At 39.6% G+C, this 24,587-nt stretch overlaps 1 protein-coding gene across 2 annotated transcripts in view; it reads left to right on the forward strand.

Annotated features, from left to right (window-relative positions):
• LOC128692892 (WD repeat-containing protein 47-like) overlaps positions 1-24,587 on the forward strand; it is a 461,968-nt gene that overhangs the window by 397,256 nt on the left and 40,125 nt on the right. For both annotated transcript variants that reach the window (XM_070104928.1, XM_070104929.1), the window contains exon 3: positions 1,722-1,891. In XM_070104928.1, the coding sequence (XP_069961029.1) occupies positions 1,722-1,891 (170 nt within the window). The remainder of the gene's footprint in view (positions 1-1,721; positions 1,892-24,587) is intronic.

The following is a 24,587-nucleotide window of genomic DNA, read 5'->3' on the forward strand; positions in this document are numbered from 1 at the left end:
GTGATCTGATATATCTGTGGCCCCTTTATAAACATGTACATCCTGAAGTCTACTCAACAGTCTTTTATCTACCAATACATAATCCAACAAACTACTGTCATTTCGCCCTACATCATATCTTGTATACTTATTTATCCTCTTTTTCTTAAAATATGTATTACCTATAACTAAACCCCTTTCTATACAAAGTTCAATCAAAGGGCTCCCATTATCATTTACACCTGGCACCCCAAACTTACCTACCACACCCTCTCTAAAAGTTTCTCCTACTTTAGCATTCAGGTCCCCTACCACAATTACTCTCTCACTTGGTTCAAAGGCTCCTATACATTCACTTAACATCTCCCAAAATCTCTCTCTCTCCTCTGCATTCCTCTCTTCTCCAGGTGCATACACGCTTATTATGACCCACTTCTCGCATCCAACCTTCACTTTAATCCACATAATTCTTGAATTTACACATTCATATTCTCTTTTCTCCTTCCATAACTGATCATTTAACATTACTGCTACCCCTTCCCTTGCTCTAACTCTCTCAGATACTCCAGATTTAATCCCATTTATTTCCCCCCACTGAAACTCTCCTACCCCCTTCAGCTTTGTTTCGCTTAGAGCCAGGACATCCAACTTCTTTTCATTCATAACATCAGCAATCGTCTGTTTCTTGTCATCCGCACTACATCCACGCACATTTAAGCATCCCAGTTTTATAAAGTTTTTCTTCTTCTCTTTTTTAATAAATGTATACAGGAGAAGGGGTTACTAGCCCATTGCTCCCGGCATTTTAGTCGCCTCATACGACACGCATGGCTTACGGAGGAAAGATTCTTTTCCACTTCCCCATGGACAATAGAAGAAATAAAAAAGAACAAGAGCTATTTAGAAAAAGGAGAAAAACCTAGATGTATGTATATATATATATGCATGTGCGTGTCTGTGAAGTGTGACCAAAGTGTAAGTAGGAGTAGCAAGATATCCCTGTTATCTAGCGTGTTTATGAGACAGAAAAAGAAACCAGCAATCCTACCATCATGCAAAACAGTTACAGGTTTTTGTTTCACAGTCATCTGGCAGGACGGTAGTACTTCCCTGGGTGGTTGCTGCCTACCAACCTACTACACACTTTTGTAGCACTACACATGTAAACGTAGATCTGCTTGGACCGTTTACGGGTTAAAATCACTTGAAATTTTGGAGTTTCCAGACATAATGGAGAGACACGGTGCTTATGGAGCTCACGGAGAGTGTGAACAAACCAGGTGGGGCGTGGTGACTGTACTATTAGAAAGTCAGGTGGGGGGAGCCGTATAGCGAGTTTTGGTCATAATTTGAAATGTCCGTATTAGTGGAACGCCGTAAAGCGTGGCCCAGGTAGATCTGTTTGTGACTTGATAAAGTCCACTGTGTGGGTGATATGATGTCAATAAAGGATCTCATTATGCTGCATTTTTGTCTTTTTCTATTTCTCTCCTTCCTTAGAGTGGTGAAGTTAAGTTTATTTAGGTACAGATACACATAAGTACAATTATCATTTATAGTTTAACATATGTGTAAATTACATAGGATAACTCAAAAAACTCAAAGTGACTTATTTCCATTGGGGTCCTTGTAATATCTTATTATTTAAAACCTAGCAGTAAGGTTCAGTAGGAATCAGTCATGTTACTTACCAGCCAACAGTGTTGTTCAGGTGAATGTACTAACACTATTGTCTCCCTTAGAGAGGATCATGTTACATACCAGCCAACAGTGTTGTTCAAGCGCACTAAGCATCACAAGGGTTCCATCTACTGCCTGGCCTGGAGTCCCTTAGGGGACCTGGTGGCCACTGGCTCCAACGACAAAACTGTCAAGCTCATGAGGTTCAACCCAGACTCGTGCAATATGGATGGTACGTAAAAGAATTTTTTACACGTGTAGTGTAGAATTTTGCATCTTGTTGGGCAGAGAATAAATCTTTGAGGTAGTAGTTAGCTGGAGAATATAAAGATGTATTTAGTAGCTCATATCTTTGTGCACTTGAAGATAATTCTCAAATATTTTACTAATTCCCCAAATATTTCCACCTGACAGACAGTGATGAAGAAGAAAGTTCTCAGAGTAAGATCTTGCTGTATCTTTTCCTATTTTCTTGTATAAGTCATAATAGGACTTTTATATCTATCAATAGAAGAAATAGATCTCAGCATGTATAGTACAGTTATTCCTTAATGCTTTACTGGTCAGACATATCCTGAGAGATGTTTGCCACAAATTATTACAGTACAAAACTGTAAATAATTTTTATATTAAATGTAGAGCACAATATTAATAAGCCTTTTTTTTATTAATCTTCCTTATCTTTTTTCTTAGGGATGTTTTTCTAGAGGTTCAGACATACATGACAGACTAAACACAAATTCATTTAGTAACAAAGACTACACTAGTTGATTTTTGTATTTCCTCAAAAGCATCCATTTGGCATTTATAAAAGACTGAGCATACTCTGGGTTTTTTTGGCTGGCATTAATGAAGTAGGCTGATGGTAAACTTACATCACTTCAGTGAAGTTTCGAGCTTTAATCCGATGTCCTAATGATGGTGTGAATGTCAGTCCTTTTCTGTGGTTTGACTCGAGGAAGGATGAACTGTCATTCTCACGAACATCATTCCGTTACTCCATTGAATTAGTACTACACACATTCATTTATTCCGAATTTTCATCACCTAATCTGACATGTTGCAGGAAACCAGTCCTTAAAATCCTGAGAGTGTGATTGATCTCAGTATTTTAGATACAGATATAACATTATATTACATAGTGTACTGTGTTTTTGTCTGGCAGTCATAATATTATCAACTGGAAAAATGTTCTTCAGTGTCAAGTCCCTCAGATTACTCGCCCTGGCATATACCCTTGACTGTTTTCTATAGTTTCCCTATTCCCTCAGCCCAGCCTTGGACCAGGCTTGTCTGGTGCTTTGCCTGGTCAACCAGGTTGTTGCTGCTGGTGGCCCATTAGCCCAGATTTTTACACATTTAGTATTCTTAATGTTATGTAGCGGTTTGTGCATTTGTTTTTATTTATACTTTCCCATATTTCTTTATTTTGATGAAGTTTTTTTACCGAACTGGACTAGTTTACAGTACCTCTTATACAACTGGACCAGTTAACTAATCAACAGTACCTCCAGGCCTGGTGGCTAAAGCTCCCGCTTCACACACGGAGTGCCCGGGTTCGATTCCCGGCGGGTGGAAACATTTCGACACTATTGTCCTGTTCACCTATCAGCAAATAGGTACCTGGGTGTTATTCGACTGGTGTGGGTCGCATCCTGGGGGACAAGATTGAGGACCCCAATGGAAATAAGTTAGACAGTCCTCGATGACGCACTGACTTTCTTGGGTTATCCTGGGTGGCTAACCCTCCGGGGTTAAAAATCCGAACGAAATCTTATCTCTTATCTTACAATTGGACCAGTTAACTAATCAACAGTACCTCTTATACAATTGGACCAGTTAACTAATCAACAGTACCTCTTGTACAATTGGACCAGTTAACTAATCAACAGTACCTCTTGTACAATTGGACCAGTTAACTAATCAACAGTACCTCTTGTACAATTGGACCAGATAACTAATCAACAATACCTCTTGTACAATTGGACCAGTTAACTAATCAACAGTACCTCTTGTACAATTGGACCAGTTAACTAATCAACAGTACCTCTTATACAATTGGACCAGTTAACTAATCAACAGTACCTCTTGTACAATTGGACCAGATAACTAATCAACAATACCTCTTGTACAATTGGACCAGTTAACTAATCAACAGTACCTCTTGTACAATCAGACCAGATAACTAATCAACAATACCTCTTGTACAATTGGACCAGTTAACTAATCAACAGTACCTCTTGTACAATTGGACCAGTTAACTAATCAACAGTACCTCTTGTACAATTGGACCAGTTAACTAATCAACAGTACCTCTTATACAATTGGACCAGTTAACTAATCAACAGTACCTCTTGTACAATTGGACCAGATAACTAATCAACAATACCTCTTGTACAATTGGACCAGTTAACTAATCAACAGTACCTCTTGTACAATCGGACCAGATAACTAATCAACAATACCTCTTGTACAATTGGACCAGTTAACTAATCAACAGTACCTCTTGTACAATTGGACCAGTTAACTAATCAACAATACCTCTTGTACAGTTGGTCAAATTCAAATTAATTTTTTTATTTCCACCTGATGCATTGTACAAAATTGATTATTATTATTATTATTATTATTATTATTATTATAAATTTGTGCACACATACAGAGGTACAAAGAAAAAAAAAATACAGATAAGAGCAGTATGCCAAAGCCACTTATACTATGCATAGCATTACGGGCTGGCTTAAAATTAACTTAAGATTAACTAAGCAATGATGAAGTCAGTGATAAAACATTAATGTAAACAGATTACTATAAAGCACAAGTGAGTATTACAAAGACAGGTCATATGAAGGATTCTGTAAGGTAGTGTATTTAAAAATAATAAAGTTAGATTCGGTTTTAGGTTTAACATTTATGTGATATAATTGTGAGAAACATTTAAGATATACAATTTATAAGGTTCAGTTATTCAGTATTTATTTGGTTTTGGGTGAGTAAGTGATCTTTGAGTAGAGACTTGAATTTATAAACAGGTAGTGTTTCTTTTATATTTACAGGTAATGAATTCCAGATTTTAGGGCCTTTTATGTGCATTGAGTTTTTGCATAGTGTGAGATGAACACGAGGAACATCAAAGAGTGATCTGTGCCTTGTGTTATGGTCATGTGTTCTGTTGAGGTTGGCAAGGAGATGTTTGAGGGGAGGGTTAATATCAGAGTTGAGTGTTCTATGTATGTAATAGGTGCAGTAATAAGTATGGATGTTTTGTATGGTGAGTAGGTTTAGTGTATTGAATATTGGTGGAGTGTGCTGCCTGTAGTGAGAATTTGTTATCATTCTAACTGCAGCCTTTTGTTGGGTAATTAGTGGTCTGAGATGGTTAATTGTTGTTGAGCCCCATGCACAAATTCCATAGGTGAGATAGGGGTAAATAAGAGAGTGATATAGGGCCAGGAGGGCTGACTGTGGAACATAGTACCGTATCTTCGATAGTATGCCTACAGTCTTGGAAATTTTCTTAGAAATTTGTTGTATATGTGTATGAAATTTGAGTCTATTATCAAGGTGGATTCCTAAGAATTTTCCCTCTGTTAGCTTTGTGATAGGTGATCCGTTTATCATTATGTTAAGAGGGACATCTGTAGCTCTGTTACCAAACTGAATGAAGTAGGTTTTGTCAATGTTTAGTGTAAGTTTGTTAGTCCTCATCCAGGTAGATATTTTCTGTAATTCGGTATTTACAGTATTGGCTAGTGTGACTGGGCTCGGGTGAGAGAAGACGTATGTAGTGTCATCTGCAAATAGTGTGGGTTTGAGTAATTGCGAAGCATTTGGAAGGTCATTTATGTATAGGAGAAAGAGAAGAGGGCCAAGGACACTTCCCTGTGGGACACCAACTGTAATTGGTTGCGCAGAAGAGTTTGCCCCATTTGCGTACACATATTGGCTTCTGTTGCTGAGGTATGACTTGAGGTAGTTGAGGGAGTGCCCTCTTATACCATAGTGTGACAATTTTACGTGGAGCAAGTCATGGTCAACTGTATCAAAAGCTTTACGTAAGTCAATGAAGATCCCCAGTGGGAGTTCTTTTTTCTCTATTGCAGTGTATATATGTTCTAGCATGTGTATAATAGCATCATTAGTATTTTTATTAGGCCTGAATCCAAATTGGCAGGGGTTGAGTATGTTTTGGGAGATAAGGTAGGAGTAGATTCGTTTATGAATTAATTTTTCGAAGATTTTTGAGAGAGGGTGTAAGTTGGATATTGGCCTATAGTTATTCAACTCTGTTTGGTCTCCTCCTTTGTGGATCGGGGTGACCCTTGCTATTTTGAGTACTGTAGGGAAGGTGGAGGATTCAATGGATTTGTTAAAGAGTGTTGCAATGATTGGAGATAGCACTTGTGACACTTTTTTGTATATAAAGGGTGGTAAGGTACTTAAATCTCCTGCCTTGTTTTTTAGTGCATTGATAATAAGGGAGACTTCGTATGGGTTAGTCGGAGCTAGGAACAGTGTGTTCGGGTAGTTGCCGGTGAGGTAGTCATTTGGTGGGGTATCTGAGCTTGGGATTTTATTGGCAAGGTTTTGTCCTATAGTGGAGAAGAAATCATTGAGTCTGTTTGCTGTTTCTGTTGGTGGGAGTTGGGGTTCATCTGATTTTGCTAATTTTATTTCGCTATTTCGTGATATCTTTTTTGTTCCCAGAATTTCTGATAGGGTTTTCCAGGTCTTTTTTATATCACCTCGTAAGTTGGATAATCTGTTCTCATAATACAATTTTTTTGCCCTTCTTATCAGGCTGGTTAGGATTGACGAGTAACGTTTTGTTTGGTCTCTGGTTATGTGACCCATTCTGTACTGTTTTTCATATTGGTGTTTTGTATTTATGGATTTGAGAATGCTGGGTGTTAGCCAGGGACTGTTCAGTCCCTGGCTAACGCAGATAAAGTCCCTGGTTATACAGAGCATTTCTGGCTATCTTAACATAAGACTAAAATAACATTAAAATTGCACATATTTGTACCATATAAGATTATAGATTTGCACACTAAAATTCCCTTCACATGACAATAAGAGCACCTAGCCTATGCTATTTTCTTTTTTGATATGCTGGCCATCTCCCACCAAGGCAGGGTGACCTGAAAAAGACCTGGACCTGCTCAGCGGGTGAGACCAGGACTGTAACAATGATCACTTCCTTGTTCCAGTCGACCAAACTCATAGCTATTTCTTTAGAACTCCATTTATTCTATCGATTTAGTACAAGAAACTGCCCATTTACCGATTTCAACTACTCAATAACGTAGTCAGAAATTTGCAATTTAGCCAATTTCACAAAAATTAAAAAATATGACAATTTCAAAATAGGGTCCAGAATGAACAATGCAGACATTCCTGGTTCTAAAATAACATTTTCTTTGTTCATCAGTCACGTCTCCAGGCCCCTCTGATATTACTCTTGCTTTCTCTTTTGAATTTTTATTCAAACAAAAAATAGAAGATTTACTGTTATGCAGACTACTGCAATATTGTAATAATTGTATAAATAATGTCAACCATTCATGACTGTGTGTTAGAATGGCTAGTTGGTCACTTATTGGACAATGACATCATTTGTTTAGTTTTGAACATCAGCAAAAATCAAACATTTCCCCTATTTTGAGCTCCATTTCCAGATTCTTTTCATAGTAAAACCAATCAAAATCACCTCTACTTCTATAATATGTTTTCCATTCTATCAAATAAGACCAAGAAAATTAGAATACAACCATAAATACTATACGAAAATAGACCACAAAGTCGGCATTTTAATTAAAAAAACGGTCAGAGTTTTTTTTTCTCATTATGCACTGCATGCTCCAGGATTTTTTTTATATGGTACACACTGACCACACAGACCCATTCTCTCACATGTGGGCCTACCAGCTTTTTCCTGCTTGATTTGAAGTATGATTTGAGTATGTATATATACGTTAAACACGGTGGCTCGTAAGACATATATATATATGACCAAAACAGTCAAAGGGTTAAAATTTATTCAGCTAATTTAAAATCAAAATTACAATAAAAGTTGCATAAGAATAAAAAATTACAGTAGGAGTGATACTAGTTACTTGAATTAATACAAAATATGATGTAATATATGGGAGCTGAAGAAAGCAGAACTACAACAGGGAGAGAAGTGGATAAAAAACAATTTTTCATGATTTGTTAGACATAATAAATTGCTGTCAGGATCACATTAAGGTAAGGAGGATCTTTTTAACAGTAGCTTTAAAATGGTTGGTAGATAGGGAACCTTTGTAATCTTAAGAACATAAGAAAAGAGGAACACTGCAGCAGGCTTATTGGCCCATATTGGGCAAGTTGAACTTACTAACAAAAATATTTGCCCGACCCATTTTCTTCAGGCAAATAATTCCAGATTTTGGGTCTTTTATGGGCATTGAGTTTTTATGCAGGTTGACCCAGACACAGGGAATATAAGAGATTTTTGAGTCATGAGTTCTGTTCCAGCTGTCAAGAAAGAGTTTCAGAGCAGGATTACTGTTAGAATTGATTGTCCTGTACAGTAGTACCTCGGTACTCAAACTTAATTTGTTCCAGAAGGCTGTTCGAGTACTGAACGAATTTTTCCCTAAGGAATAATGTAATGGTTGGCTGTTAACACTAATTTTCTTAGGCCCCGTGATGACTTATTTATACAAATACAGTGGAATCTCAGTTTTCGTATGCCCTAGCTGGAGAAAATTCTGTATAAAATGTATTCTTTGTTAATATTTTTGGGTGTCTGGAGTGGAACCAATTAATCCTTTCCAGACACCCAAAAATATTAATATAAAATACATTTTATAAAGAATTTTTTCCAAGAATTTTCTTCAACTAGGGCATATGAAAACCGAGGTTCCACTGTAATATAATAAAATGTGAAGAAACACAGAATAGTTTACAGTAAAGTTCTGGCAGGTCGTGTTTGTTTGGTTGAGGACCAAGCAAATGGTCGACTACCGAGCGATCTTTTACCAAACAAAGATTTTGAATACCAAATTGTTTGAATTGGGAGCTGTTCGAGTACCGAGATACTACTGTACAGTGGTCCCTCAATAATCATCCAGCCTGAAAGTCGTCCATTTCGGAAATAGTCCTGTCTTTTCGTCAAAATATTGGCTCAGAAATGGTCCGGTAACTTGCTAATAGTTTCGTCCCGGATGCGTACTCAGGGTCTGAGCGGCCTCGAGCCGCCTCGGCCTTTCCTTCCCAGCCAGTGTGCCATTGTTTACCAGTGAGCGACGGTCCCCTCACGTGCTCCAGCGAAATATTTCATTTATTTTAGTGCTTGCAAGTTATTTAAGTGCTAAATAAGCTACCATGGCTCCAAAGAAAGCTCCTAGTGCCAAGCCTTTGGTAAAGAAGGTGAGAAATACAATCGAATTTAAGAAAAACATCATTGAACAATATGATAGTGGCGTACGTGTGGGCGAACTGGCCAGGATGTATAACAAATCCCGTACAACCATATCTTCCATCATAGCCAAGAAAAAGGAAATCAAGGATGCTGTTGTTGCAAAGGGGGTAAATATGCTGACAAAAATGAGATCACCAGTACTCGAAGATGTTGAGAAGTTATTATTGGTGTGGATAAATGATAAACAATTAGCAGGAGACAGTCTTATGACGTCGCTTATTTGTGAAAAGGCTAGGCAGTTGCATGACGATTTGGTAAAGAAATTGCCTGCAACTAGTGATGATGTGAGTGAATTTAAGGCCAGCAAAGGCTGGTTTGAGAGATTTAAGAACCGTACTGGCATACACAGTGTGGTAAGGCATGGTGAGGCTGCCAGTTCGGACCACAAGGCGGCTGAAATATATGTGCATGAATTCCAGGAGTACATAGAGGCTGAAGGACTGAAACCTGAACAAGTGTTCAATTGTGACGAAACAGGCCTCTTTTGGAAGAAAATGCCAAAGAGGACCTTCATTACACAAGAGGAAAAGGCAATGCCAGGGCACAAGCCTATGAAAGACAGGCTGACGCTAATGTTCTGTGCTAATGCTAGTGGGGATTTCAAAGTGAAGCCATTACTAGTGTACCATTCTGAAAATCCCAGAGTGTTCAGGAAAAACAATGTTATGAAGAGTAAATTGTGTGTGTTTTGGAGATCTAATAGTAAGGCATGGGTCACGAGGGACATTTTCGTCGAGTGGTTCAATGAAGTGTTTGGCCCTAGTGTGAAGAATTACCTCCTGGAAAAGAAATTGGATCTCAAGTGCCTCCTAGTAATGGACATTGCACCTGCTCATCCTCCAAACTTGGATGACCTAATTCTGAAGGAGTTTGGGTTCATCACAGTAAAGTTCTTGCCCTCGAATACCACTCCTCTCCTCCAGCCCATGGACCAGCAGGTCATTGCAAACTTTAAAAAACTCTACACCAAAGCAATGTTTGAAAGGTGCTTGAATGTGACGTCAGACACTCACTTGACCCTACGAGATTTTTGGAAAGAACATTTCAGTATTCTCCATTGCGTAAGCCTTATAGGTAAGGCTTGGGAGGGAGTGACTACCAGGACTTTGAACTCTGCTTGGAGAAAATTGTGGCCAGATTGTGTCCACAAGAGGGATTTTGAAGGGTTTGGGGCTGACCCTGATGAGCCTATGTCAGTTGTTAAATCCATTGTGGCACTGGGGACTTCCATGGGGTTGGATGTGAGTTTGGAGGATGTGGAAGAGTTGGTGGAGGACCACAACAAAGAGCTAACTACTGAGGAGCTGCAAGAGCTTTAGCAAGAACAGCAACAGATGGCAGCTCTGAATCTTGCTGCAGAGGAGGAGGAAGAGAGATGGAGGAAGGTGCCTTCTTCAGAAATTAAGGAGATTTTTGAAATGTGGGGTAGGATGGAAAGATTTATGGAGAAACATAACCCAGAGAAGGATGTTGCAAGCCATATTGGCAACTTGTACAGTGACAGAGTCTTGGCCCATTTTAGGGAAGTTTTAAAGAGACGCCAGAAACAGAGCTCTCTGGACAGTTTTTTTGCGAGACAGGACTCCAGTGACTCTCAAGGTGGTCCTAGTGGCATTAAGAAACAGAGAAGAGAAGTAGCCCCAGAAAAGCAATTGGTACCCGAGGTGTTGATGGAAGGGGATTCCCCTTCCAAACAGTAATTCATGCAGCCAGTCTCATTCTCCAGTCTTCCATACACAAAGAAGAATCGCCAATAAAGGTAAGCGTTATTCTGTTAATGTTTAATTCATCATGTGCCACTGTATTGTTTATGTACTACATCTATATTTCATGTGAAAAAAATTTTTGTTTTAATACTTCTGGGTGTCAGGAACGGATTAATTGAATTTACATTATTTCTTATGGAGAAAATTGATTCGTAAATCGTCCATTTCGATAATAGTCCCACTTCCAGGAACAGATTATGGACGATTATTGAGGGACCACTGTATATGTAATAGGCACAGTAGTACAAGCAACTATTATGTGTATTGAGTAAGTTTAAACTTTTGAAGAGGGGGGGGGAGGGTGTATCTGGTACCAGACTGAGTGATCAATCACACAGCTGCTTTTTGTTGAATTATTATTGGCTTTAGGGGATTTGCTGTAGTTGATCACTGATTCAAGGTGCTCCTACTTCCATTGCTCTGCAGTTACAATATTGACACTTTGGAACCATTAATTGACTTACACTGCTGATCAGCTGTTATGATTATTGTAAATATTCAGACAAAAATTATATTAAATGCAGCCTCTCCTCACTTAACAACGGAGCTCCGTTCCTAAGATCACGTCGGTAAATGAATTCGTCACTAAATGAGGAGCATACTATAATGGTAGTGGGTTTGTGTCAACCATCTTTGATGTTGTTTTAATGTTACCTTTGCACCATTTATAACATTTCTGGTATATTTTTAAATGTTTATACAGCATTGGCCTGGTGGTTAACGGTCTCGCTTCACACGGCGAGGGCCTGGGTTCGATTCCCAGCCAAAGTAGAAACATTGGGCGTGTTTCTTTCCACCTGTTGTCTATGTTCCCCATCAGTAAAATGGGTACCTGGGTGTTAGCCGACTGGTGTGGGTCGCATCCTGGGACACTGACCTAATTTGCCCGACATGCAGAGCATAACAAGGGGCTTTCTATGTAGTAGTATGTCATTGTTGTCAGCTAGGCCTGTATACCATGTACATGTACTTGTAGTAAATAAAGATATTATTATATTATTATTGTACTGTATATTGTAATAAACAGAATTGAGGAAACCGGCTCTAATATACATTATTTAGGTATGAATACTGGTCAGAGAGCCCATTGTAAGTCCGAGTAGTCGGTAAACGAGTACGTCGCTAAGTGAGGAGAGGCTGTACATAATTTTCTCATTTTTTTACCAAATGTATTCATAGTTTGCATATGTTTATGTCATGCATGTATGGAGAGCTCATATTTGTTTGATAAAAATTGGTCAAGAACTGTAGATTTAATTTACAACCTCTCCTCACTTACCGACATACTCGTTTACCGACGACTCAGACTTATGACAGGCTCTCTGACCAGTATGCATACCTAAAAAATGTATATAAGAGCTGATTTCTTCTATTATGTTTATTACAATATACAGTACACTACTGTATAAACATTTAAAAATATACTTAAAATTTTGTAAATGATGCAAAGGTGACATTAAATCAATATCAAAGATCGCTGACACAAACCCACTACCATTATAGTATGCTCCTTGCTTAGCAACGAATTCGTTTACCAACGTGATCTTAGGAACAGAACTCCGTTGGGTTATGGTAGACACTGTTGACCACTACCTGTGTACTGGACCTGCTCAGCGGGTGAGACCAGGACTGTAACAATGATCACTGGCCGGGGGGACAGGTAAAGGTGAGGCCAAGGGGGACACTATTGCTTCTGAATATGTAATTGCTGGAAACTTTATTAATGCAGCAGCATCTTATTATTCTTTAATTAGACCTAGATTGAAAGTAAATATGCATATATATATGTATTAGGGAAGCTTTTCTTTTTCTAAGAAAGAGATGCATGCATGCTTCAATTTTTTTTTTTTTTTTTTTTTTTTTTTTTTTTTTTTTTTTTTTTTTTTTTTTTTTTTTTGAGGTAGCATGTCACCAGTGGTGGTTTTCTCAGTTATAATACAAATATACAGAGTGTCAGAGGTCAGATGAGCCTAGGCTAAAAGTGGGGTGACATGTTACAGGTAACACGTACTGCACTTCCTTCATCACTTCATCATTTCCTTCTTCACATCCTTCTTCACTTCATTCTTCACTTCATTCTTCACTTCATCGCCAGCTGCAGAAAACATACAGCATGTAGTCTCAATAGCAATGTTGACTCTAGAGAGAAAACACCAGTCAAATACAGTGGACCCCCGGTTAACGAACTTTTTTCATTCCAGTAGTATGTTCAGGTGCCAGTACTGACCGAATTTTTTCCCATAAGGAATATTGTGAAGTAGATTAGTCCATTTCAGACCCCCAAACATACACGTACAAACGCACTTACATAAATACACTTACATAATTGGTCGCATTCGGAGGTAATCGTTATGCGGGGGTCCACTGTATATTGTTCTGCCTGTTAGCAATGTAGCATCCATTGTAACCATGAAATGAGAGGCAGTCGCGTGAAAAATAGCTACGATGTCTTTGACCACTCTCAGAGATTTAGTAAAGTACAAACAATCTGACAGTACAGTTATAATTGTAGGACTCTGTCATATCTTGTAGAGGGTGTGACAAGAAATATAGAGAACAATGCAGCAAGCTCTCTTAAAGATGTACATGACCACATCGACCAGAACAGTGTTTGTGTTTTAACACTGGAGCAAGCTTGCCGACCTCATGAAATTTGGAGAGCTCATGCTAGTTATACGTGAAAATAACTTATGTGAATATGTAATTAGATGATACCAGCCAGCAAGGTCACACCTGCTGCCTCCATTATGTGGGAGCAGGACCTGCCAGGCATTGCATGACACAAACCTGCAGCATGAACTACTGCATTCACATACAGTGGACCCCCGCATAGCGACCTTAATCCGTGCAAGAGGGCTGGCTGTTATGCGAAATGTTCGGTATGCGAATGAATTTTCCCCATAAGAAATAATGGAAATCAAATTAATCCGTGCAAGACACCCAAAAGTATGAAAAAAAAATTTTTTACCACATGAAATATACATTTTCCTACACACAAAGAGAAGGATACATGCACAATAGTAGAGTAGTACATGCACAATATATATTGTGCATGTACTAGTCTACTAAATGAAGAATAAATGACACTTACCTTTATTGAAGATGCAGCAATGACTGATGAGACACTGTGTCCTGGGAGTGCCTTTTCCTCCTGAGTACTGTAGGTCCTGTTTGGTATTTTCTTCCAGAACAGGCCTTATCACACTGTGTATGTCACTACGATTCTTAAATCTCTCAAACCAACCTTTGCTGGCTCTAAATTCACCAATATGAGCACTAGTTCCAGGCATTTTCCCTGTTCACCTGGGTGTTAGTCGACTGGTGTGGGTTGCATCCTGGGAGACAAGATTAAGGACCCCAATGGAAATAAGTTAGACAGTCTTCGATGACACTTACTTTTTTGGGCTATCCTGGGTGGCAAATCCTCTGGGGTTAATTGTTTCTTGGTATTCTCAATAAGCCACACCAACAGCGGTGCTACAGCAGCAGCAGCAGCTGACGGTGGTACAGCAGCAACAGACGATGCTACAGCAGCAGCAACAGTTACACAGCAATGACTACAGCAGCAGAAGACGATGCTAGCAGCAGCAGCACTGACGATGGTACAGCAGCAGCAGACGATGCTACAGCAGCAGACGAGCTACAGCAGCACTGACGATGATGCTACAGCAGCAGCAGCAGCAGATGATGCTACAGCAGCAGCAGCAGCTGACGGTGGTACAGCAGCAACAGACGATGCTACAGCAGCAACAGACGATGCTACAGCAGCAGCAGATGATGCTACAGCAGCAACTGACGATGTTACAGCAGCAGCAGATGATGCTACAGCAGCAGCAGACGGTACTACAGCAGCAGGAGCAGCTGACGGTGGTACAGCAGCAGCAGCTGACAGTGCAGCAGCAGCTGACAGTGCAGCAGCAGCTGACGGTGGTACAGCAGCAGCAGCAGCTGTACCACCAATAGTAGCGATGGTTGATTGGGGTTTATTATACAACCTGGCCAGCTCGGAGACACGCACTCCACTTTCATACTTATCAATGATCTTTTTCTTCATCTCCATAGTAATTCTCACCCTTATTGCTGTAGGGTTGGCACTAGAAGCTTTCTTGGGGCCCATGGTCACTTATTTTCCAGAAAAAAATCACCAAAAACACTGTAATAATACGAAATGTTCCGATTGTATGCTTGGATGTTACCGCGGAGGCTGGCTGGTAAACAATGCCACCGGCGGAACATGTGAGCGTGGCTCAGGCCGCACATTGGACGCGTCTCGGACGAAGGGCGCTGAGCGGGTTTTTGGGCGGTATGCGAGGCAAAATTTTAGCGATCAAAGCGTCCGGTATGCGGATTGTCCGTTATGCAAGGCGTCCGGTATGCGGGGGTCCACTGTATTTGACTTGCCAGTATTTAAGATTACCCAATTTGTTACCTGTAATATAACTCTTAAGTTGTAATAACACTTCTTCTTTCAACAAACCGGCCATATCCCACTGAGGTGGGGTGGCCGAAAAGGAAAGAGGAAAGTGTCTCCTTTTAAATTTAGTAATATATACAGGAGAAGGGGGTTACTAGCCCCTTGCACCCGGCATTTTAGTCACCTCTTACGACACACATGGCTCGCAGAGAAAGAATTCTGCTACGCTTCCCCATGGAGGACTTCCTCATTGCAAATAAATCACAGAATGGGTGGGGATTGAACCCATTTCAAGCCAGACCTAAAACTACCAGTCCAGTGTTTTGTCCACTGGACTATGTTGGCCTAATAAGATTCATCCAACAAGGTATATTTCTGTATACCATAGCGAGGTTACCAAGGGCCACCGCTGTGACCACAAATGCTGCTTTTAGAGACAAACTTCAAGCTAGCATAGCTCAAGTCATGAGTCATGATAATGACCTTGATGGGACTTGAGCTAGAGCACACCACACCTATGCTAGTGTGACATCTGTCTGTAAAAACCTGCATTTATGGTCACAGTGGTGGCCAGTGCTTGCCTTCCTATTGTGTATAGGAATATACCTTGTTTAATGAATTTTATTTGGCCACTTTGGTCTAGTAGGAGCAAGGGGCTAGTAACCCCTTCTGTATATATTACTAAATGTAAAGGGAGAAACTTTTGTTTTTCTTTTTGGGCCACCCCGCCTCGGTGGAATGAGGTCAGTGTGTTGAAAGAAAGAAAGACTTTGGTCTAGTAGCTAACACACTAGCCTGCCTTTTTTAAGGATTAACTTACCATGGGTTCAAAACCTCACCCATTCTCTAATTTTTGTTTAATGTCACTCCACTTTTAACCTGTGCTCATCTGACCTCTTGCATTATATACAGTAATACTTGTTCTAGCATCTCTGTATTTCATCTGAAGTAGCAACTAGCGGTGAAACATTTCCTCAATAAATGTCCTGAACTGTACATGTGTACTTGTATCTATGTGCTCATTCACAGTGGTTGCTTTGCATTGTGTAATATCACAGTAAACAGGTGATATCATACAATGCAAAGCAATCACTGTGAAAAGATAGTGAAATTCCAAGTGCTTTTGTGATTTCTCACATTATTGAGGACATGTAAAAATAATAGAGCAGCTGAAGGCTATATTAGGTTGATATATCACCTTGCAGTCATGTTCGACATTACACCTGTCCCGTTATGATGAGGGTGGGAACCTATAAAAACTTACTGTTTGCAATAGAAAAAAATATATTTCATTTAGGCCACATAGGATATATACATTTTGAGATGTATGTCCCATAGAATGAAAGAGGGTAAATCAGCTTGGATTGATGGGATCAAGACAGATATGTTAAAGCAGGTTGGGATATAGTTTTTAAGTGGTTGATGCTTTCAATTAATTAATGTATGAAAGATGGGTAGGTACCTAGTGAGTGGCAGACAGCATGCATAGTACCTTTGTATGAAGGTAAAGGGGATAGAGTGTAAGAATTATAGGGAAATAAACCTGTTTATAAATGGCTTACAAAACTGACAAGTTGATAAGTGAGACACTTGTGTAACATTTGGGAATCTTTATTCTGGAAATAGTGACTTCTTCAGTCCAATGCTGAGAAAGGTGTAAGGTGGGGGATGGGGGGTTGAGGCAATCAGTCCCTCAGCTTAGAGTCAATGTGTTGTGATAAAAGGAGGTTTTGTGTGTGAGAGGCTTGGACTTACAGCAAGCACACGTGAGCGTGTTAGATAGGAGCGAATGGAGACAATGGTTTTTATGACTTGGCATGCTGTTGAAGTGTGAGCAAAGTAACATTTATGAAAGGATTCAGGGAAACCAGTTAACTGTACTTGAGTCCTGGAAGTGGGAAGTACAGTACCAGCACTCTGAAGGAGGGGTGGAGATGTGTTGCAGTTTTTTTACTGTGGTATCAGCTTGCCTCAGGCAAGACAGTGATGGAGTGAGTGATGACGAAGGTATTCCTTCTTTTTCGGATCACTCTACCTTGGCAGGGAATGGCCAGTGTATTAAAAAATCTCATAGTTTGTATGTACCAAGAGTTAACTCTAACTCCTACTTTGAAGATTAAAATATTTTTGATTGGTGGTGAAGAAGTGACATGCAGCCTCTACCCAACCACTTAAGTTTTACACCAGTAACCTTATATCAGTGTGGTCTGCAGTGACTGAAATACCAGGTAATACAGTAGTCTCCTTATATCATACATCAGTGTGGTCTGCAGTGACTGAAATACCAGGTAATACAGTAGTCCCCTTATATCATACATCAGTGTGGTCTGCAGTGACTGAAATACCAGGTAATACAGTAGTCCCCCCAAATTCATGGGGGTTATGTTCTAAGACCAGCTGTGAATTTGGAAAAACCGTGAATTCTGGACGCAGTTAAGAAAATGCCCATAATTGCCCATTTATACTTTAAACCCTAAATATGCCCCCAAAACACTTTAATTTAATTTCAAACTCAGCTTCATACATCACCCTTAAAAAAAAGAATGTAAAGATAAGCCCGTTTACAGTACTGTACTGCTATGTCTCCCGCAGTGCTAGAAAGTAAAATACCGATGTTACCCCTGTATGGATTGTAATTCATGCAAGCCTGTTTTCTTTGGTATACTGTAATTCATGCAGCCCCATTTTCTTTGGTATATATATGGTAAATACACAGTAATAATTTAATTAAGCCCTAAATTGCATAAAAAATTATATACATGCATTGCCACGAAAAAAAACCCCAAAAATTCCACAAATTATTAACAAAAAAAGGCACAATACCGTGACTGGAACGATACACAAATAACCCGCACATAAAAGAGAGAAGCTTACGACGACGTTTCGGTCCGACTTGGACCATTGACAAAGTCACACTAACCAGAAGTGGAGCAGGACGGCTATGTATAGGCAGGAAGAGGTGGTGGTAGTAGTAGTAGTAGTAGTACAAGAATTGTATATAATACCGACAAGATGAAATCAAGACACATGCACAACACCCGGGCATCCCCATCGTAGACGTTTCGCCATCCAGCCAGCCACTGGATGGCGAAACGTCCACAACAAAGACAACCAGATGCCGCACATGTGTCTCAATTTCATCAGTAGTTGTAGTAGTAGTAGAAGAAGAAGAGGTAGTAGTAGTGGTAGTGGTAGAAGTGGGAAATAAGGAAGACGAGCCAGTCAAATACAAAGGAAGGGGAGCACTGCAAGAGAGCTAGATGCCCACAGAGGGAGAGCAAGCGCACAGAGGTGCGTGAAAGGGGAAGTGGTGAAATAAATGAAGAAGGAACAGAAACACGAGGCAGGAGAGAGAAAGACAACCCAGAGGAGAAAAGGAAAGAGGAAAGGGGAAGAGGAAGAAGAAGAAAAAGAAAAAGAAAAAATGAGGATTCAGGTTAAGTGTTCTGAAGTTTGGAGCATTTTACAATGTAGTGGGAGAGGAAGGCATCTACAGAGACGAAGCCAGGGCTAAGGTTCATACAAGGAAAGTTGTGTATTAGAGAGGATTCAACTAGATGGCGACTGTTCGAGTTGGAAGTAGGGAAGACAGTTTTAGCAGAAGACCAGTCAATAGGATGGCTATGATCTCTGACGTGACAGAAAAGAGCATTGTTAGTGTCGGCAAGCCTAACACTATTTTCTGTCACGTCAGAGATCATAGCCATCCTATTGACTGGTCTTCTGCTAAAACTGTCTTCCCTACTTCCAACTCGAACAGTCGCCGTCTAGTTGAATCCTCTCTAATACACAACTTTCCTTGTATGAACCTTAGCCCTGGCTTCGTCTCTGTAGATGCCTTCCTCTCCCACTACATTGTAAAATGCTCCTAACTTCAGAACACCCGTGACTTAACCTGAATCCTCATTTTTTCTTTTTCTTTTTCTTCTTCTTCCTCTTCCCCTTTCCTTTTCTCCTCTGGGTTGTCTTTCTCTCTCCTGTCTCGTGTTTCTGTTCCTTCTTCATTTATTTCACCACTTCCCCTTTCACGCACCTCTGTGCGCTTGCTCTCCCTCTGTGGGCATCTAGCTCTCTTGCAGTGCTCCCCTTCTCTTTCTCAAGAAAGTCTCCAGAACAGTAGGCATCCTTTCAAAGATACGGTACTATGTACCCCAAACGGCTCTTCTTGCTCTTTACCACTCTCTCATTTACCCTTACCTCACCTATGGTATTCGTGCATGGGGCTCAACCACAGCAAATCACCTTGAACCTTTAATAACCCAACAAAAAGCTGCAGTGCAATTGATTACCAACTCCTGCACTAGACACCACACTACACTGCTTTTCAAGAGCCTTAACTTACTTAGTATACAAAACATCCACACTTATTATTGTGCCTACTACACACACACAACATTATACTCAAACTCCTCCTTGATAACTGCAACAGAACACACAGGCATAATACAAGGCACAAACCACCCTTCAATATCCCTCGTGTCCATCTCTCCCTATGCAGAAATGCCCCTCGAGGAAGGTTCCTTGATGTTGGTGAGGGGCTCTTGATTTAGTGAATTGGATCTGTGCTCCAGTTCCCCAAATTAAGCCTGAATGCCTTCCACATCCCCCCCCCCCCAGGCACTGTATAATCCTCCGGGTTTAGCGCTTCCCCCTTGATTATAATAATAATAATATGCAGAAATGCAGTGCACATAAAGGGCCCAAAGTTCTAGAATTCATTGCCTGAACACACTAAAGGGCCCCTGCTGCCTGCAAATCAATTTAAGGCCCTACTTAGAAATCACCTCATCACCCAAAATTAACCAGACAAACACTTTGCTTAATACCTACCAGCTACTCAAGAGTTACTCAAAAAAAAAACTCCTAAATAATTTAAGACTGCTCAACTATTTGATCATTAACTTCAAACTTAAAATTGATTCAGTTTCATTGTTTAATATTGTGCTTGATGACTGCACAACCATTTACTCATTACTTCAAACTTAAAAATCTTTCAGTTTCATTGTTTTCAATTGTGCTAAATTGTAATACTGTATTTGATTTTTTTAAACTTTAACAAAACTATAAATATTCTCTACCTAACTTACTAAAGTTATATAGTGTGAACTAGTTAAATATTCAATTTTCTTGTATTCATTGTAACTAACTTAATGACCATATGTAAAATTACTGCACTGTTATTGCCTTATTAATCTTAAGTTAGTCTTAAAGTTGCCCAAAATAATCTGCATATAAAGGGGCTTTTGTTATGTTCACCATATTGTTACACTCCTTTGTACAAACATGTATCATGCTAAAATAAACTTGTCATTGTCATTATCTCTGTGAGGGACCCTGGCATCAGTAACATAGATCTATGTGAGGGACCCTGGCATCAGTAACATAGATCTATGTGAGGGACCCTGGCATCAGTAACATAGATCTATGTGAGGGACCCTGGCATCAGTAACATAGATCTATGTGAGGGACCCTGGCATCAGTAACATAGATCTATGTGAGGGACCCCTGGCATCAGTAACATAGATCTATGTGAGGGACCCTGGCATCAGTAACATAGATCTATGTGAGGGACTCTAGTATCAATAACATTGATCTGTGAGTGACTCTGTCATCAGTAGCATGAATCTATGTGAGGGACTAGTATCGATAACATTGATCTATGTGAGGGATCCTGGCATCAATAACATAGATCTATGTGAGGGACCCTGGTATCAGTAACATAGATCTATGTGAGGGACCCTGGCATCAGTAACATAGATCTATGTGAGGGACCCTGGCATCAGTAACATAGATCTATGTGAGGGACCCTGGCATCAGTAACATAGATCTATGTGAGGGACCCTGGCATCAGTAACATAGATCTATGTGAGAGACTAGTATCAACATCGATCTATGTGAGGGACCCTGGCATCAATAACATAGATCTATGTGAGGGACCCCTGGCATCAGTAACATAGATCTATGTGAGAGACTAGTATCAACATCGATCTATGTGAGGGACCCTGGCATCAATAACATAGATCTATGTGAGGGACCCCTGGCATCAGTAACATAGATCTATGTGAGAGACTAGTATCAACATCGATCTATGTGAGGGACCCTGGCATCAGTAACATAGATTTATGTGAGGGACTAGCATCAACATAGATCTATGTGAGGGACCCTGGCATCAATAACATAGATCTATGTGAGGGACCCTGGTATCAGTAACATAGATCTATGTGATGGCCATTGAAACAGGTTAAGAGGTTGACTGAATTTTTTTTTCTTTCTTTCTCAGCTTTTCAGTTTTATTTTGCTAATAACCTGAGAACACCTCATCCAATCACCCTTAAATTTTCATCACTTGTGCAAGGTATTGAGGACCAAATTACTGGAACAATGAGCATGTTCATGTACACTGTGACCAATGTTATTAAACCCCTTCCCAGCATCCTGGAATGGCTCGGATAACTTTTACAACCCAGAGAGGCATAACTTCAAACGTTCACAAAAGCCGCCTCCTAATTCAACTACGGTGGAGAGTGAAATCCAGATGTGTAGGTGCAGATTTCACCATTTTATGTGTAAAATACGTAGTGTGAAATTTTTATTCCCGTTAATTTTTCAGTTTACGTTTTCTGAATGGCTTCAGTATTTAATGGCTGATGCATCTTAGGGGCAAAATAGTACCTATTAAGTTTTGTTTGCATGCTGGCAAGTTTATTGATGTAGTAAAATAGAAAAAACTTGGAATTGTTGGAATTCGTGCCATAACTGGAGAATCATTCATCAGATTGGCTTCAGATTTTCACCACTGGTGTGGTTACCTGAACACGAGGCTCATACTGCCATACACTGTTTTAAGTCCCAATTTGCCAGTTTTATTGAAAAGTGATATTCATGCCTTGGCATGATAATGGCTTTCTTTGTACTTAAGAAATCAAAATTGTAATTACACATTGTAAACTTTGCAAAGAAATAAAATCTTTTATCTTTAAAGAATGTTTCTTTTGCTTGTCTTCAAAATATTATTGATGATCCTTTCTGTAAAGTAAAAGGACACAAGTGCAACTAATGTGACATTTTATTGTGGCAACGTTTCACTCTCCAGGAGCTTTATCAAGCCATTACAAACAATACATGGACACAGAGGGTATATAAAGGCTCAGAGTGAGGTGTAATACTAGTGAGGTACCATTTCGATGTTCACTAGTGGTGGTAGTGGTAGTAGTAGTAGTAGTAGTAGTGGTAGTAGTAGTAGTAGTAGTAGTAGTAGTAGTAGTAGTAGTAGTAGTAGTAGTGACAAAAGTAATACAATATGGTAGAGCAATTAATTCGTACATGAGTAAAAGGATATAAAAGCTATTACTTGGGTAACATAAAAATAGGTTGGACAAATATAGACTGGAAAGAGGCAGGTTGTTTCAGTGTTCACTCTCTGTAATGTGTTCATTGAGGCGGGTGTCAACACCCGCCTCAATGAACACATTTACACATGTAGGAACGATAACTTGAACAACACCTGTGTACAACACCGAAATTCCACCAATCATCTCATGAAATTCAGAGACGCCCAATTAGTGATCAAAGAAACTAATTTCCGCAGATGCAAGTGCCTCGAATCAGCACTGATCACTGTTTCGAATACAATTAAACAAAACAACGGCAGCTTCACCATCTCCGAAGTCTTAGCAAGAATCCTCCTGAAAACAGTAAACCCTGCCATCACATAGTCTCTCCTGTTATACTACACAAAGCACATTACAGAGAGTGAACACTGAAACAAGCTGCCTCTTACCACTCTGTATTTGTCCAAACTATTTTTATGTTACCCAAGTAATAGCTTTTATATCCTTTTACTCATGTACGAATTAATTGCTCTACCATATTGTATTACTTTTGTCACTACTACTACTACTACTACTACTACTACCACCACTACCACTACCACCACTAGTGAACATCGAAATGGTACCTCACTAGTATTGCACCTTACTCTGAGCCTTTATATACCCTCTGTGTCCATGTATTGTTCGTAATGGCTTGATAAAGCTCCTGGAGAGCGAAACGTTGCCACAATAAAATGTCCCATTAGTTGCACTTGTGTCCTTTTACTTTACATATTGTCTGTAATTCTACCAACTTTATTACATGATCCATTCTATAAGACAGATGATAACCCAGAAGTTTAGTCCAAATAGATGCAAATTTGAAATTCTACTGAAATTTTACTGGTCATCTTTGAACTTTTACCATTTTATGTTTTATTAAAACACAAATTGTTCATTCAAGAATATTTTTGCTCGCTTTCTCTCATATGTAGGACTACCAGCTCTCTCCCACAAGATAGGAAATCGCTAGAATTTTGGCTGGCTTGCAAACCATAATATTACGGGACCGACAGTGAAAGGGTTAAGTATGGTACTGTATTAGTTGATAAATTAGACACATATGCAACACTTGGGTATCTTTCACCATTCTTCTTTGTATGGACTGATGAAGCCACTGTGTGGCGAAACGTTTCCTCAATAAAGATACCCAAGTGTTGCATATGTGTCTAATTTATCAACTTGTCGGTTCTCTGAACCATTCATCTACATTACTGTATTAGTTATATGTTCTGATTTAACCCTTAAACTGTCCAGACGTAGCTCTACGTTTGCACGCGTAGCCCTCCAAACGTAGATCAGTGTTTTATTTTTCATTCCTTCAAATTTGGCACAATAGGCTTGAGTCGCCTAGGCATGAAAGAATGGGTCTGTGCGCTCAGTGTGTTCTCTATTAACCCTTTCAGGGTCGACAGGCCCTCTCAGAGACTTGTTCTCAGGGTCGGCCAGATTTCAAAAAAAAAAAAAATTATTTGTTCTTATGAAAAGATAGAGAATCTTTTCCCGATCATAATGACACCAAAAGTATGAAATTTGATGGAAAACTTACGGAATTATGCTCTCGCGAAGTTAGCGGTCTTGACGATGTTTACGCATCGGCGATTTTGCCCACTTTGAGCCCTATTTTCAGCCAATTCCAGTGTACTTGTCGACAAAAATCATAACTATTTCGCTAGAACTCCATTTTTTCTATTGACTGAGTACAAGAAACCACCCATTTACCGATTTCAACTATCCAATACAGTGGTCAGAATTTAGCAATTTTGCCAATTTCACACAAATTTCAAAAGATGCCAATTTCCGAATAGGGTCCAGAATAAGCAAGAAAGGCATTCCTGGCACTAAAATAACATTTCCTCTGTTCATTAGTCATGCCCCCATGCCCCTCTTACATTCTTTTGCTTTCCACT

This window comes from Cherax quadricarinatus, chromosome 95 (assembly GCF_038502225.1).
Source record: "Cherax quadricarinatus isolate ZL_2023a chromosome 95, ASM3850222v1, whole genome shotgun sequence".
Taxonomy (NCBI): Eukaryota; Metazoa; Arthropoda; class Malacostraca; order Decapoda; family Parastacidae; genus Cherax; species Cherax quadricarinatus.